Here is an 18,151-nt window from a genome sequence, read left to right as displayed (position 1 = left end):
CCATAATTTTATCATTCTTCATGGCGGAGTAATATTCCATTGTATATATATGCCACAGTTTCTTTATCCATTCATCAACTGAAGGGCATCTAGGTTGGTTCCACAATCTGGCTATGGTGAATTGAGCACCTATGAACATTGATGTGGCTGTATCTCTGTAGTATGTTGATTTTAAGCCCTTTGGGTATAGGCCAAGGAGTGGGATAGCTGGGTCAAATGGTGGGTCCATTCCAAGCTTTCTGAGAAATCTCCATACTGCTTTCCAGAGTGGCTGCACAAAATTTGCAACCCCACCAGCAATGTATGAGTGTACCTTTTTCCCCACATCCTCGCCAACACCTATTGTTGCTTGTGTTCTTGATAATCACCATTCTAATTGGGGTGAGATGAAATCTTAGGGTAGTTTTGATTTGCATTTCTCTTATTATTAGATGTTGAACATTTTTTCATATATCTGTTGATTGCTTGTACATCTGCTTCTGTGAAGTGACTATTCATTTCCTTAGCCCATTTGTTGATTGGATTATTTATATTCTTCGTGTAGAGTTTTTGAGTTCTTTATAGATTCTGGAGATTAGTGTTATATCTGAAGTATGAGTGGCAAAGATATTCTCCCACTCTGTAAGCTCTCTCTTCACACTACTGATAGTTTCCTTTGCTGAGAGAAAGCTTTTTAGTTTGAATCTATCCCAGTTATTGATTCTTGCTTTTATTTCTTGTGCTATGGGAGTCCTGTTAAGGAAGTCTGATCCTAAACCAACAAGTTGAAGATTTGGACCTACCTTTTCTTCTATAAGATGCAGGGTCTCTGGTCTGATTTCGAGGTCCTTGATCCATTTTGAGTTGAGTTTTGTGCAGGGTGAGAGATAGGGGTTTAATTTCATTCTGTTGCATATGGTTTTCCAGTTTTCCCAGCACCATTTGTTGAAGAGGCTATCTTTTCTCCATTGCATATTTTTGGCCCCTTTGTCTAGTATGAGAAAATTGTATTTATTTGGGTTTGTGTCCATGTCCTCTATTTTGTACCATTGCTCTACCTGTCTATTTTGATACCAATACCATGCCGTTTTTGTTACTATTGCTTAGTAATAGAGTTGAAGATCTGGTATTGCTATACCTGCTGCTTCGCTCTTTCTACTGAGGATTGCTGTAGCTATTCTGGGTTTTTTATTCTTCCAGATGAATTTCATAATTGCTTGCTCTATTTCTGTAAGGTACATCATTGGGATTTTAATTGGAATTGCATTGAATCTGTATAGCACTTCAGGTATATGGCCATTTTGACAATATTAATTCTGCCTATCGAAGAACATGGGAGATCTTTACATCTCCTAAGGTTTTCTTTAATTTCTTTCTTTAGTGTTCTGTAGTTCTCATTGTAGAGGTCTTTCACCTCTTTTGTGAGATTGATTCCCAAGTATTTTATTTTTTTCGAGGCTATTGTGAATGGGGTAGTTTTCCTAATTTCTCTTTCTGAAGATTCATCACTTATGTATAAAAATGCATTGGGTTTATGAGCATTGATCTTGTAACCTGCTACTTTACTGAATCCACTTATGAGTTCTAAAAGTTTTCTGGTGGAATTTCCAGGTTACTCTAAATATATAATCATGTCATCAGCAAACAGGGATAGTTTGAGTTCTTCTTTTCCAATTCGTATCCCTTTAATTTCTTTGGTTTGTCTAATTGCTCTGGCTAGAGTCTCAAGGACGATGTTGAATAGAAGGGGTGAAAGAGGGCATCCCTGCCTTGTTCCAGTTTTTAGGGGGAATGCTTTCAGTTTTTCACCATTGAGAATGATATTGGCCATGGGCTTAGCGTAGATGGCCTTTACAATGTTAAGGAATGTTCCCACTACCCCAATCATTCCTAGTGTTTTGAGCATGAAGGGGTGCTGTATTTTATCGAATGCTTTTTCTGCATCTATTGAAATAATCATGTGATTCTTAACTTTAAGTCTGTTGATATGGTGAATGACATTTATTGATTTCCTGATGTTGAACCAACCTTGCATCTCTGGGATAAAACCCACTTGATCGTGGTGCACTATCTTTTTAATATATTTTTGTATGCGATTTGCTAAAATTTTGTTGAGAATTTTTGCATCGATGTTCATTAAGGATATTGGTCTGAAATTTTCTTTCCTCGATGTGTCTCTGTCTGGTTTCGGTATCAGGGTGATATTGGCTTCATAGAATGAGTCTGGGAGGGTTCCCTCCTCTTCTATTTCATGGAATACTTTGAGGAGTATTGGAATGAGCTCTTCTTTAAAGGTTTTGTAGAACTCGGCTGAGAACCCATCTGGTCCCAGACTTTTCTTTGTTGGTAGGCTTTTGATGACCTCTTCTATTTCACTGCTTGAAATTGATTTATTTAAGTTGTGTATGTCCTTTTCGTTCAGTTTAGGTAATTAATATGTCTCTAGAAACTTGTTGATGTCTTCGAGGTTTTCTGTTTTGTTGGAGTATAGATTTTCAAAATAGCTTCTAATTATGTTTTGTATTGCACTTGTGTCTGTTGTGATATTTCCTTGTTCATTCCGAATTTTAGTAATTTGAGTTTTCTCCCTCTTTCTCTTTGTTAGTATGGCTAAGGGTTTATCAATTTTGTTTATTTTTTCAAAGAACCAACTATTTATTTTGTTAATTTTTCCAATTGTTTCTTTTGTTTCAATTTCATTGATTTCTACTCTGATTTTAACTATTTCCTGTCTTCTACTACTTTTGGTGTTGGTCTGCTCTTCTTTTTCTAGGGCTTTGAGCTGTAGTGTTAGGTCGTTTATTTGTTGAGTTTTACTTCTTTTGTTGAATGTGCCCAATGAAATAAATCTTCCTCTAAGTACTGCCTTCATAGTGTCCCAGAGATTTTGATATGATGTGTCTTTGTTCTCGTTCACTTCTAAGAATTTTTTTATTTCCCTCCTGATGTCTTCTGTTATCCATTCATCATATAATAGTGTATTATTTAATCTCCATGTATTGGAGAAGTTTCTGTTTTTTATTCTGTCATTTATTTCTAATTTCAATCCATTATGATCTGATAGAGTACAAGGTAGTAGTATCTCTATCTTCTTGTATTTGCTAATAGTAGCTTTGTGGCATAAAACATGGTCTATTTTAGAGAAGGATCCATGTGCTGCTGAGAAGAAAGTGTATTCTTTCTTTGTTGGATGGTATATTCTATATATGTCGGTTAAGTCTAAATTGTTGATTGTGTTATTGAGATCTATGGTTTCTTTATTCAATTTTTGTTTGGAAGATCTATCCAGCGGTGAGAGAAGTGTGTTAAAATCACCTAGTATTATTGTGTTGTGGTCTATTTGATTTCTGGAATTGAGAAGGATTTTTTTGACGTACATGGATGAGCCAATGTTCAGGGCATAGATATTTATGATTGTTATGTCTTGCTGATTTATGCTTCCCTTAAGCAGTGTGTAATGTCCTTCGTTACCCCTTCTGACTAGTTTTGGCTTGAAGTCCACATTATCTGAAATGAGGATGGATACTCCAGCTTTTTTGCTGTGTCCGTGTGCATGGTATGTTTTTTCCCATCCTTTCACCTTTAGTCTATGGGTATCTCTTTCTATGAGATGAGTCTCTTGCAGGCAGCATATTGTTGGATTTTTCTTTTTAATCCAATCTGCCAGTCTATGTCTTTTGATTGATGAGTTCAGGCCATTAACATTCAGGGTTATTATTGTGATATGATTTGTATTCCCAGTCATTTGACTCATTTTTGTTTTTTGACATGATTTGGTTTCTCCTTTATTTGGCTATTCCTTTAGGCTAGTTCCTCCCGTTGCTGATTTGCATTGTTTTTCATCTCTTCCTCATGGAATATTTTTCTGAGAATGTTCTGTAATGCCGGCTTTCTTTTTGTAAATTCCTTTAGCTCTTGTTTATCATGGAAGGATCTTATCTCATCGTCAAATCTGAAAGTAAGTTTTGCTGGGTATAAGATTCTTGGTTGGCATCCGTTTTCTTTCAGGGCTTGAGAAATGTTGTTCCAGGCCCTTCTAGCTTTTAGGGTCTGGATTGAAAAATCTGCTGATATTCTTATTGGTTTCCCCCTGAATGTAATTTGATTCTTTTCTCTCGCGGCCTTTAAAATTCTGTCTTTATTTTGTATGTTAGGTATTTTCATAATAATGTGCCTTGGTGTGGGTCTGTTGTAGTTTTGTGTATTTGGAATCCTATAAGCCTCTTGTACTTGGTTTTCCATTTCATTCTTCAGATTTGGGAAATTTTCTGATATTATTTCATTGAATAGATTGTTCATTCCTTTGGTTTGTTTCTCTAAGCCTTCCTCAATCCCAATAATTCTTAAATTTGGCCTTTTCATGATATCCCATAATTCTTGTAGATTCTGTTCATGATTTCTTACAATCTTCTCTGGTCAACTTTGTTTTCAAGATTAAATATTTTGTCTTCAATGTCTGAGGTTCTATCTTCCAGGTGTTCTATCCTATTGGTTATGCTTTCTCTGGAGTTTTTAACTTGGTTTATTGTTTCCTTCATTTCAAGGATTTCTGTTTTTTGTTTGTTTTTTCAGTATCTCTAACTCTTTATTGAAATGCTCTTTTGCTTCCCTTATTTTCTCTTTTAACTGCTGATTGGTGTGATCATTTAATGCCTGCATTTGCTCTTTCATGTCCTCGTTTGCTTCCCTGATTGTTTTAATTATGTACATTCTGAACTCCCTTTCTGATATTTCTTCTGCTGTGCTGTCATTGGGTTTTATTGATATAGTATCTAGCTTTGTTTGGGACATTTTCTTCCCTTGTTTTCCCTTATTTGTTGATCAGATATCAGTGGGACTCTGAGATATTGCAGATTTCCTCTATTGACTTATAGTGCCCCTGTAGATTTCCAGTGTATCACCTCCCAGCCTTCAGTAGCCTGAAGTCTTGGAGTAACTTGATAATGCAGTGCTTCCGAAGAAAGCTGCCCCTAGCCCGCTACTGGTTCCAGGGCTTGGAGCTGGCTCTGTGTGGAAAGGCTCTCACTGGGGCCCTGCTCCGAGAAGCTGGCCGTGTGGGAGGAGTCCACCTCCGAAGTGCGCAGGGCTGCCTGGGGAAGACTCTAGCTGCCTTGGTCTACACTGATAAGCCGCCCCTATCCAGGCCTGCCGCCCAGGCCGAGCTTCACCCAGTAGGGGAGACTCACCCCGTGGCTCTATTTTAGTCCGAGTCTCTCAATGCCTCCCCTTCTTGAATCCTGGGTTCTGGAGCGACTGGAGATGCCGTCACCCTCTAGTCCACCATCTTGGATTCCTGAATCTATTTCTTGAACTCTAGAAATTCTGCTTTCTTTCAACAGAGCAAAGCCATAAGCCTCGTTCAATTGGTGCACTGAAGAATCTAGGTGTGATTTACATTAGTTGTGGCGATGAGCATACTGCAGTGCTTACTCAGGTAATTTGCAATTTTTAAAAATCCCAGATAAAGGTTAACAAAGTCCATGTTCTCCGTAATGCTGTAAGTAAGATGATGTAGTCCAGGCTACTATAACAGTATACCATTGACTGGGTGGCTTAAAAACTACAGAAATTTATTTCCCATGGTTTGGAAGCTGGGAAGTCCAAGATCAAGGTGCCAGTATATTTATGTCTATTGAAGGCAAACTTTCTGGCTCATAAATGACCAAACTTTGGCTGTGCCCTCACATAGTGGAAGGGATGAGGGATCTCTCTTGGGTCCTCTTTTATAAAGGCACTAATCTCATTCATGATAGTTCTGCCCTCAGAACTATAGACCTCTTACACCATGTTGAGGGTAGGATTTTAGCATATAAATTTTGAGGCATAAATGTTCAAATTGTAGCATGAGGTGTACTTCAATATCTAGATATATCTATTCAACATATAGATATCTCAAGAGGAGAAATGAAGCAAATATAAATCATGATATTTTCAAGATCCTATGAAAAATCTAACTTAAGCATTAGAAAATATGTTCAGATACCTATTAAGTTAGATTAGTGTAGGAGCTAATCTTTTTTGCAATTATTTATTGACAGTGTAGTTCATTTTTTTTTTTTTTTAATTTTAGCAGGGAACGGTGGCACACACCTGTAAATCCCCTAGCAGCTTGGGAGGCTGATGCAAGAGGACCAAAAGTTCAAAGAGGCCCTAAGCAACTCAGGAAGACCCTGTCTGTAAATAAAATATAAAAAAGAGCTGGGGATATTGCTCAATGGTTAAGGTCCCCTGAGTTCAATCCCTGGTACAAAAATACGAAGTGTGGCTTTGAACTTGAGGTCCTCCTGCCTCAGTCTCCAAAGCTACTAGGATAACAATAGTGCTTCACTGCACCCAGCAACAGTGTAGTGCTAGATTTAAAAATTATTAAGGAAGCTACCAAGTAATTTTTATAATTCTGAAGAGCTCACTTTACAGACTTTGTTCAGGTTCTTGCTTGGCACAATTATGACCCAGTTTCAGGAATTTTTTCCTTTACTTCTTGCCTGGCCATATAATGTATTACAACAAGTGTATTCTTCTCATAACCTCATAACCATAGGAATAGACTTGAAAAGCATTTATATACTTGAAATGCTTATTTTAAAACTGTATACTCCACAGGCTGAGGCAGGAGGATCACCTGTACACAGTCAACCTCATAGCTTATCAAGGCCCGAAGTAACTTAGTGAGAGAGACCCTGTTTCACAATAAAAGAGTAAAAGGGGATCAGGATGTGGCTCAGTGGTAAATCACCCCTGGGTTCAATCCCCAGTACCAAACCAAACCAAACTAAACTGTATACTCCAAATGTTTTTTCATTTTATTTCTTGCAGTGCTGGGAATCAAAACCAAAAACTTCTCACATACTAGGCAAGCACTCTACTACTGAGCTACATTCCCAGCCCCCTAAGCAATTTGTATTTTCTGTTTTAAAAGTATGTCTTAAATTAGGAATCTGTTAATTGTTTGAATTATTCTTTTTGTATTTGTTCTTTTTAGTTATATGTGACAGTAGAATTTATTTTGATATATTTAAACAAGCACGAACTATATCTTATTCTAATTAGGATCCCAGTGAATTATATTATTCTTAGTTGACAGAGAAAGCTGGAGTTGCTTTCAATCATAGAATCATCTTTTGAAAGGAACTTTTTTTAAAAAACAAAAAGCCCAGATAAATACACAACCCTATACTTAAATGGTGGAGTTACTCTTGAGCCCGTTAATTTATTCATCCATTCATTTAACAGATATTTATTAATTGCCTTCCATTGTTGTGACAAACTACCTGAGAAAATCAACTTTAAATAAAGAATGATCTAAGGCTGGGGACACATAATTCACTGGTAGAATATTTGCCTGGCATGCTTAAGGCCCTGGGTTTGATCCCACTACTGGGAAAAAAAAAAAAGAGGAGGAAGAGGAGGAGGGAGGAGGCTGAAGGGAGAGAAGGAAGAGAAGAAGGAGAAGGGGAAGGGCCAGGATATAGCCTTCAATAGCACATCCCCAGAGACTTGCTTCCTCCTCCTAGACCCTGTCTCCTAAGATGCCACCATCTCCCAAAAGCCCATTAAATCATGAACACACCAGTGGATTTATCCACTGATGAGATTAGAGCCCTCATGACCAAATCACCTTCCGGAGGCCTCACCTTTGAACAGGGCTGCAATCAGGACCAGGACTTCTACATGGGAGATTTGGGGCAATATTTCAGAGCCAAACAATAATAAATGCCGAGTTCTTTTTTCTTTCCTAGATTTATTGGGATAGAATTGACAAAGGTTGTATAAATGTATGGTGTACAAAATGATTTGATATATGTGTACACTGCTACATGATTTTCACAATTGGGATAATTCATATATGTCACCTTAGATAATTATCCTTTTTGTGGTGAGAATATTTACAATCTACTCTCTTAACAGTTTTCAAGTATGTAACTCATTAGTGTTAACCACAGTCACCATGCTGTACAATACATCTCCACAGTGCCTTGTTTTTAAGGGCATGTCAATGATTTTGTATGTTTAATGTGGTAACTTTACACTCACTATAAGAAATGATAAAGGACCTCTTCCATTTATGTAGAGATTATATTTCACACATTGTTCTCACATAAATTCTTATTTTTTCATTTTTTTATTAGAGCATTATAATTATATTTACTATTTGAGTTCATTTTGACAAAGCAACACATGCCAGGAATTTTTTTTCAATGGCCATTATCCCCCATTCCCTTTCCCCTCCCCACAAATTCTCTTATGAAAATTAATCTAGAGGCTTTTAGTTACTTGTTTTAAAACATGAAATTAAGCTGGTTCCTCCTTTTAAAACAGGATGGGCGAGTGTTTACATTTGGAGACGACAGCTCTGGACAGCTAGGACACAGCACCACTGCCAAGGCAAGAGGCCCACAACTTGTGGAAAGAATTGATGGCTTGGTTTCACAGATAGGTTGTGGAAGGTAATAGGCTGGTTTTATTTTAAGCGTGGGTGGGGAATGTTATGTTTTATTAAAAACTACTGATAGAATCTTTTTTGCAGGGGAAGGGGTACTATGGATTGAAACGTAGGGCCTTTAACTACTGAACCACATCCCCAGATCTTTTTAATTTTTTTTAATTTTGAGACAGGGTCTTGCTAAGTTGCTTAGGGCTCACTAACTTGCTAAAGCTGGCTTTGAACTTGTCATCCTCCTGTCTCAGCCTCCTGAGTTGCTGGGATTATAGGTGTGCACCACCACACCCAGTTCATATTGAATTTTATCAACTTTTAAACTCTAAAATATGGGGCTGCTTTCCTAAGACCCTCCCTGCTTCCTGGTACTGGAGATCGATCTCAGGGGTGCTCTACCACTAAGCTACATCTCCAACTCTTTTTATCTCCAGAAAGTGTCTTGCTAACTTGAGACACTGGTTTGAGCTGGGCTAGAATTTATGATCCTTCTGCCTCAACTTCTCCAGTTGCTGGGGTTGTAAGCATGTGCCACTGGGTCCGGCTTGACTGCCTTTTTCTTTTAAATATTTTTTTAGTTGTCAGTGGTCCTTTATTTTATTTATTTATATGTGATGCTGAGGATTGAACCCAGTGCCTCACACATGCTAGGCAAGTGCTCTAGCACTAATAATAAATAATAATTTTTATTATGTATAAAAATAGCCCTGCATTTTTTCCTAAAAATTTACCTTGTTCAAATAGTTTAATTTTTCCATTTTTTTCATCTTTTTTTCCTAGACATTTAATTTGTTTAATAAGACATTATTAGAAGTCTCTGCTTCCAATAGACCACCTTACTAGAAACTGGGGGGAGGTCAGGGGCACTGCTTGATAACAAAAGTGTGTTGCTGGTATGCTTGAGTTGATAAGACAAAATTAGTCTCATGCTTGTAGAATATGATGAATATTCACATATATATTCAGAATTTTGCATAACCTAATTATGAGGGCATTTTTGTGTATTTAACTATCTAACCCAATGTATTAAGAAAATAAAAATATTTGTATTTGAAGCACAAATGATAGAAGCCATAGAAAAGAGCTGTCAGTAATAATTTATCTTTAATGTTAGTATAAATTAATACTCACCACCTGTTTAGCTACACCATCTGGTACCCTCTACACTGATATTGCGAAAAAGAAGCTGGGTACTTAGTAAAAGTCATTCTGCGGTTTTGTATTGAAAAATGCCATCCTTCTGAAAAAACATGAGAACCTTGGTATTCACTGTCTTGTGTTCCCTCCTGCAGTTATCACACCCTTGTGTACGTGCACACCACTGGTCAGGTGGTATCTTTTGGTCGTGGACCAGGTTGCACAAGCAACGTGATCCATCCAGAAGCCACCACAGAGAACTTTGACATGAGCTGCCTGATTTCTGCAGATGGTATGAATTGTCCCATTGATTCATGATTCTGTTAGTGCCACACAAGAGGAAATAGTGTTCAGCCTCCTTCAGAGGAGCCCATAGAACTAAGGTTCCTCTAGTACCTTTATTTCAAATTTGTGCATTAGTTCCTCTGCAGTGATTACTGGAGTAGTTAGTGATCGTTCCTGAAAATGAAGATAATACAAAAGAAGATCCCAAATAGATTACTTATCAGAACAGTATACTTTTATATATTTAATCACACCTTTTCTAAAACACATGAACCTATATTTACTATGCAAACACCTGGAAAGATATGTTTTTAATTAAAGTATATTTGATATTTAATGTTATCAAAATTAATCTTTTATGCTGTTTGTAGTTAAAATTTAGGACATTTTATTGCCCATAAATGAGTCAATTTGGCTTGGTTATATATCAGATTTATCTTTGCTAACAACTCAAGGCATGGGTTTCTCACTTTTTTATAGACCTTGTGGATATTCATGTCAAACACATTTTTGCTGGAACATATGCCAACTTTGTAACAATTCATCAGGTACCTAGTATGCTTTCTGTTTCTTTTAAAAATTGTTTTTCCTCTAGATTTCAGAGCAATCTTTGAGGCATTGTATTATTCATATGTATTCAGATTTCTTACTAAAATAATGTCTTCTGTTAGGATGCTTCTTAAAAAGTATTATGTCATTCTCACTTCCTCATTTACCAAACTTTCTAACAGATTTGACCCACAAACTCATATTTATTGCCTTTGTACTTTTTTTTTTTTTTTTTTTTGGTATTTGAAATCAAACACAGGGGTGCTTTACCATTGAGCTATGTCCCCTGCCTTTTTTACTCTTTATTTATTTTCTTGAGACAGGGTCTCACCATGTTGCCTAGGCTGACCTCAAACTTGTGAACCTCCTGCCTCAGCCTCCCAAGTCACTGGGATGCAAGCATGCACACCAGGCCCAGCCCTTTGTACTTTTTATTAGTGAAAATATTAATCATGGTAATAACAGTAGATGAATATTAATAGTAGTTATGTATCAGGCATCAACTAAAGTCCTCTAAATGGATCAACATGTTTAATGCTCAAATAATATCAACTGTCAGCAAATAATATCACCTGTTAGCTCCAGTTGATATTATTTGCTCCATTTTATAGATGAAAAAACTGAGTCAAAGAAAGAGCATTGAAGGCAGAGGGAACTACACATAGAAAGGTCCACAGGCAAGAATAACTTTGGTATGACAGAGAAGACCAGTGAGGCTACAGATAGTAAGAAAGAATGAAGAGTTGTATAAGATGAAGCCAGTTATATGAGAAAGTACCATTTTGAAATGTCGTAGAGGAGATCCAAAGACTTAGATGTCCAAAGCTGGAGCTCAGGGAGGATGTTGGCAGCAAAACATAGACACGGAAGCTATTGAACTGTAGGTGGTGGGGCTACGGCTATAACTCTGTGGTAGAGCACTTGCTGGCACACGTGAGGCACTGGGTTCGCTCCTCAGCACCAAATAAAAGTAAACAAATAAAATAAGGGTGTTGTGTCCATCTACAATTAAAAAAATAAAAAGTATATAAAGCAAGGGGGCCAGATGAAAATCACAAGGACTACATCATGAGTAACAACTGCCAGAAAATATGCCTCTCTCTGTCCAGAAGAGAAGAGGAAACTGCAAGAAGCACCTGTGCAGAGCCCCAGTTCCTATTCACAGATGTGAAATGCCCAGGATGTTATAAAACCACACCAGAGTCTTCAACCATGCACAAATGGCAGTTTTGTGTGTTAGCTGCTCCACTGTCCACTGCCAACACCTAGGAGGAAAAGCAAGGCATACCGGATGCTCCTTCAGGAGGAAGCAGCACCCTGGATCAAGATGAGTTGGAAATCATCCCAATGAACACAATTCAAAAGAAAAGGAAAGACTGGGCATAGTGGCGGGTGCATCACCACAGCTACTCAGAAGGCTGACAGGCAAGGATCACCTGGACCTGGGAGACGGAGACCAGGAGTGTAGCAAGACCCTGTCTCAAAAAAAAAAAAAAAACAGAAAAGAAAGAAGAAGAAAGGAAGCAAAGGAAAAGGAACCACCACCCAGTTAGAGAGCGAGAAAGCACAAAATCAAAGTGGTCAATACTGTAAACATGACTGAGAGGTCAAGAATGAGTGGCACAGAGTTAAAACTGTGTTCCAGAGACAGAAGGAAACCTGACTGGGGTGCGATGGATACAGAATAGGAGAGGGGGGGAAACAAAAACAGAGACTTTGACAATTCTTTGTTGTTGTTGTTGTTCTTTTGAGTTAAATGTGACAGTAGAATCCATTTTGACACCATTATAAAGCATGGAATATATCTTGTTCTAATTCAGTCCCCAGCACTTCTCCTTCCTCTTCCCATCCCCTACAAGACTGTGACAATTCTGAGAAACTTTGATAGGAAGGGAGGTAAGGAACTATGTCCTAGGACAGAATTCAGAGCAGAAGTGAGTAATTTGAGCAGAAATAGTTATTTCTGTAATAAGGAAGGATGCAGCTGAGGGTAGGGCGATGGTGAGCAGGGGATAGTTCTTGCCTGGTCACTTCATTTTTCTCAGTGATGAACAAAGCAGTGTCCTCATCTGAATGTGAGAGAAGCAAAGTGTGTGGCAGGCTTAGGAGGAAATGGAAGGAGTGCAATGCTTGTTTCAGAGAGTGAGAAAATACAGATTCTCAGAAATGATTAGATAGTATCAAATGCCCTTTTGAAATCGGTGATTGCAGACTTCAAGTGCAATCACTCAGCACAGGCTGGCTGGATTTGATTTTGGAGTAATCCAGATTGAGGTTAACTACAAATGGAATTTTCCTAGCTAAGTGTGATAGGAATGAAACGAGAGAAGTGACTGTAGTAAGGAAGAGAGGAAGGAGGACAGTGAACAAATCACGGGGTTGAAGCGGGGGAGACCCCAGAATGTCAAGGAACCCTGGACCAGGTTTCCCTCAAAAAGAAATCAGTCAGAAAGATGGTATTGGATTGTCAGAGAAGAGAATGTTTTCAACAGAAATTTCAAAGATGATGATTATGAAGTCCAGCTTATCACTTATATATAGGGCTTTCAACCTGGGGTGAGTTTATATCCCAGGAATTATTTGGCAATGTCAGAAGACATTTTAGGTTGTAATGACTGAGAGAGAGAGGGGTGTTGATGTGAAGATCACTGAGGCTGCAACTAGTGAGTATGGGCTATGGATGCTACTAAATACCCTACAGTGTGTAGGACAGCCCTTCAGAACAAAATCATCTGAAACAGAATATCACGTGTCAGTTTAGAAACCCTGATCCAGGACATGGGTGGCTGAGGCAGAGCAGAGGAAGAATGGAGCTGCGATTAAGAATTAAGATGCCTATAATTCCAGCAACTCAGGAGCCTGGGGCAGGAGGATCATAAATTCAAAGCCAACCTCAGCAACTTAGTGAGCACACGAGCAACTCAGCAAGATCCTGTCTCTAAATAAAAAGAAAAAAGGGCTGGGGATGTTGTTCAGTGGTTAAGCACCCCTGGCTTCAATCCCCCGTACAAGGAGGAGGAGGAGGAGGAGACAACAATGACTTAGCTGGAAGATAGATTGTGCTCATCAGTTTTGATGTTGCCAAGCATGAGGATAAGAAGAGTGGGCACAGGAAGGTGGTGGTGAGGAAACAGCTAGCAAGGTGCTCAAGTTTTTGTAAAAGAAGGGAGTCTATGCCACATACTTCAGAGGAGCTGGAGATTTCAAAGCAGAAAATAAAGTGGCATTAAATGCCCATAGGGAGCAACTCATTATCCTAAGATTCCTGGGATGTGGGAGAAAATATCTTCGTCTTGATCAAATTGTAGGGGTGAACCAAGACTCGGATCGAGATGCTGAAGGGAGGGGCTGAGGATGTAGCTCAGTGGTAGGACAGGTGCTTGGCCTGCAGGAGGTGTGGGATTCTATCTTAAGAAAAGCCCAGAGATGTAGGTATTGCTATTACATTTCTTTATTGTGGTAAAGAACATGTAATGTAAACGTTGTCATTTTAAACTTTTGTTTTTCTTGGTATTGGGGATTGATCCCAGGGACACTTTAGCACTGAGCTACATCCCCAGCACCCCCCCCCCCCCCCACTTTTTTTTTTTTTTTTTTCTTTTGAGACAGGGTCTCAAAACTTAGGCTAAGTTACCAAGGCTGGCCTTGAACTTGCAATCCTCCTGCTTTGGTCTCTAGAGTGGTTGGGATTACAGGCATGTGTCAACATGGCTGGCAACCATTTTTAAATTTGCAGTTCATTGGTATTAATTATATTTACAATGAACAACTATCCCCACTATCCAGGTTTTTCATCACCACAAACAAAACCTCCATGTTAGATAATTTCTCATTCCCCGTCTCCTCAGCCCTAGCAATTTCCACTTTCTATCTTTATAAATTTGCCTAGACACTTCATATAAGCAGAATCATATATGTTCAATCTCCCTTATTTAACTCAGCATGTTTTCAGTTTTTCTATGTTGTAGAATGTCATTCCTTTTTAAGCCTGAATAATAATATTCTATTTCATATATACATCTCATTTTTTGTTGTTTTTTTAAAATGTTAATCTGTTGGTAAACACTGAATTATTTCCATTTTTTGACTATCATGAACAGTGCTGCAGTGAATATTGATTTACAAGTATCTGTTTTCATTTGTTTTCAATTCTTTTGTATATATATGTATACATAAAGTATATACATATATAAAATATACAATATGTATATGTATGTATATACAATATATACAAAATAAAGTATATACGTTGTGTGTGTGTGTGTGTGTGTGTGTGTGTGTGTATTTTTTTTTCCAATGCTGGAGGTTGAAATGTGTATATATATACACATTTTTCCAATGTGTGTATATATATATATATATATATATATTTTTTTTTTTTTTCCAATGCTGGAGGTTTCCAATGCTTGGAAGGTGAGCACTTTACCAACTGTGCTATATCCCCGGCACTTTTTTTTTTTTTTTTTTTTAATGATGATGACACTAAGGTTCAGAATAAGCAAAGTGGCCCCAGGCTAGGAAGTAGAATGCTAGGAAGTAGAACAGCCAGGCCTGTCTTGCCAAAGCTCCACCCACCCTGCCTGAGAGGGTGGGGCCTGTGGACCTCATGTGCAGATGCTCTACTGTATTGTTTATGCCTCAGCATGTGTGTGTGCGTTCCTGATCATCCTTGTTTTTTCCCTCCTGGAAGGATACTAGTTCCACAAGCATTTCCAAGAAAATTCTGCCAGAAATAAGCCGAATGAATGGGTCCCTGGCAGAGGAATGGCTAGCAGTGAAGAGAGGAAGTAATGAATATGAAGTGGCTAAAAGGTGACTGTGTCTGATTAATTATAAACCAGTTTCATCTGTTTCTAAAGTGCTCATCATTTTGTCCTAGATACAAGAAAGAGCATTTGACTTGTGAGGGAATTTAAATTTGACCATGATTCTCCTCCACCACCTCTTAGTTTGAATAGTCATTGATGTACCCTGTCACTCATCTGTTATTCAACATAAATAAGAGATGTATGGAGAACATACACTCTCGCAGGCACCTGTGCAGGTGAAGGAGATATAGGAATGAATCAAGAAAGCTCACCAAGCCTCCAGAAAGTTGAACTGTTTTTGTATCCTATGTATTCTCTGGAGAGCTGGAGTTTGGGTCTTCAAAATGGATTTTATTCAAATATAGATGACTGGAAAAAATCAGCTATAAAGAGTTTTTGTAATATTTAGCAATAATATGTACAAAGTACTATACCTAGAATTTGGAAGTCTTAAGAGAATATTTTCATTAATGATTCCATTAATTATTTTTTCATTAATTATTATTCATTTTTATTTTCATTAATGATTAATGACATTTTGTTATTTATTCAGTCTTGGGAAGAGAGGAGGCTTGCTTCTAAGAGTGTTTTGACTTAACCCCTGTTATTAATTTTCCAGTGAAATTGGAATAATATTTTCATCTCCTGCTTGTCTGACTGCAAGCTTTTTAAAGCAAAGGTAATACTTCTATGAGACTTACCTTCACTTAAAATACTGTGAAATATTTTAAATGAAATGTTTAGAGTCCGTTTAATGTGTGACTATTACTATCAATGTTCAGAGTTCAACGTAGAGAACTCCAGAGATGGTTGGTTATAGAATTCTTTCATTTTAGCAAGGAACCCTCTACTAGACTGTAAGTTGTAATTCTTAATTAATGTCGTTCACTTCCTCCACACTGCTTTCCTTTATTATCCAATCAGAGGGAATGGTGTTCTTTTAGAATTTGTGTCAACCACTGATCAGCTAAATCTAATGTTGCCTTAGTACTTAGAAACCAAGAATACACTTCACAGTTCATACTGTGTGGGATCAATAAGGAAAATGGATCATATTTATTTTGTTTTTAACTCATTGTTGTGGAGAAAAATCTGATTTCTGTCCTATTTGGTTTAGCACTTGGTCTGATTCCAGTCATTTAAGCAATTCCATTAATACTTACTATTTGAATGGAGCTCTGCTGTGTGGCACCTGCATGCGTGAGGGAGGATCTGGAGGGATAGCAGTGTGAGGGGGTCTTAGGCTGCCCTCTGCTGGCTTTGGAGGCCTATTGCCCTGCTGATCTGAAACTGGTGTAACTCATTCTGGTTTTCCTTCACCTGGTCAGGGCCTGTTCCTCCCTTAACTTTGTCTCAAGTTGGCTCACTGATTCAGAAGATGAATCCCCTCCTGGATGCTAGGCCGTACTGTCTTAACTCCTGTTCCTTTCCCCTGCATAACCCCTGGCAGTTCCATGGTTTTTAACCCAGCTGCATTCTAAGTAATCTTGGGGGACTAGGAAGTGTTGGTACCAGTGAAGTCATCCGGGAACTAGAGAAATCCAGGAAAACTATATGTTACGGCTTTGTGCTGGCAGTTCTGTTTCTACACTAAGAGTATTGAAGAAGTCAGACAGAGTTCCTAACTGTTTTTAGTATTGACGATTGAACCCACAGGCACCTTACCACTGAGCCACATCCCCAACCCTCTTTATGTTTGTTTGTTTGTTTGTTAATTTATTTTTATTGTAAACAAATGGGATACACGTTGTTTCTGTTTGTACATGGAGTAACGGCATACCATTTGCGTAATCATACATTTACATATGGTAATGATGTTTGATTCATTCTGTTATTTTTTCCTCCCCCCACCTCTCCCACCCCTCTTTTCCCTCTATACAGTCCCTCCTTCCTCCATTCTTGCCCCGCCACCCCCCATTATGTGTCATCATCCACTTAATCAGTGAGATCATTCGACTTTGTTTTTCTGAGATTGTCTTATCTCACTTAGCATGATATTCTTCAATTTCATCCATTTGCCTGCAAATGCCATAATTTTATTACTTTTTATGGCTGAGTAATATTCCATTGTGTGTGTGTGTGTGTGTGTATATGTATATATATATATATACACACCACAGTTTCTTTATCCATTCATTAATTGAAGGACATCTACATGGGTTCCACAATCTGGCAATTGTGAATTGAGCAGCTATGAACATTGATGTGGCTGAATCTCTGTAGTATGCTGATTTTAAGTCCTTTGGGTATAGGCCGAGGAGTGGGATAGCTGAGTCAAATGGTGGGTCCATTCCAAGTTTTCTAAGGAATCTCCTCACTGCTTTCCAGAGTGGCTGCACTACTTTGCAGCCCCACCAGCAATGTATGAGTGTACCTTCTTTATGTTTTGAGTCAGGGTCTCACTAAGTTGCTTAGGTCTTGCTAAATTGCCGAGGCTGGCCTCAAACTTGTAATCCTCCTTCCTCCAGCCTCCCAAGTTACTGGGGTTACAGGATTGTACCCAAGCAGTGTGCTTTAGTTTTGTTAATCAGCCTGATGTTCATTTAGTTCCTAGATCAGCCAAAAGCCCACATAAGAATTGGGGTGGAGTGAGATAGAGAAGCTCTCTTCCTCCCCTGCAGTATTATCTTTCTAAAGCAGAAAAATAACTGTGCCCACCTTCTGGGGAGGTCACATACTTTTAAAATGCCAAAGGCCACAAAGGAGAAAGTATTTCAAGAGGGGGAAAGATTCACAATTAGAACTTGCATGTCTATTTTAGCCCTAATATATATGCATACATATTTTTTTCCAGTACTAGAGATTGAAGCCAGGTTGCTGTACTATTGAGCTATATATCTCCAGCCCTTTTTAATAATTATTTTGAGACAGAATCTTACTAAGTTGCCCAGGCAGGCCTCAAACTTGTGATCCTCCTACTTCAGCTTCCCAAGTAGCTGGGTTGTAGGCATTCACC

General features: G+C 38.3%; 1 protein-coding gene across 2 annotated transcripts in view; it reads left to right on the top strand.

The window, feature by feature from the left end:
- Nucleotides 1-18,151, top strand: part of HERC6 (HECT and RLD domain containing E3 ubiquitin protein ligase family member 6) — a 139,384-nt gene that overhangs the window by 91,543 nt on the left and 29,690 nt on the right. For both annotated transcript variants that reach the window (XM_079153233.1, XM_079153232.1), the window contains 6 exons: nt 5,319-5,413; nt 8,299-8,426; nt 9,709-9,845; nt 10,319-10,386; nt 15,078-15,199; nt 15,815-15,874. In XM_079153233.1, the coding sequence (XP_079009359.1) occupies nt 5,319-5,413; nt 8,299-8,426; nt 9,709-9,845; nt 10,319-10,386; nt 15,078-15,199; nt 15,815-15,874 (610 nt within the window). The remainder of the gene's footprint in view (nt 1-5,318; nt 5,414-8,298; nt 8,427-9,708; nt 9,846-10,318; nt 10,387-15,077; nt 15,200-15,814; nt 15,875-18,151) is intronic.

The sequence above is a fragment of the Sciurus vulgaris genome (assembly GCF_902686455.1).
Source record: "Sciurus vulgaris genome assembly, chromosome: 9".
Lineage (NCBI taxonomy): Eukaryota > Metazoa > Chordata > Mammalia > Rodentia > Sciuridae > Sciurus > Sciurus vulgaris.
The sequence above is the reverse complement of the archived record's forward strand: the minus strand, read 5'-3'. Positions and strand labels throughout refer to the sequence as shown.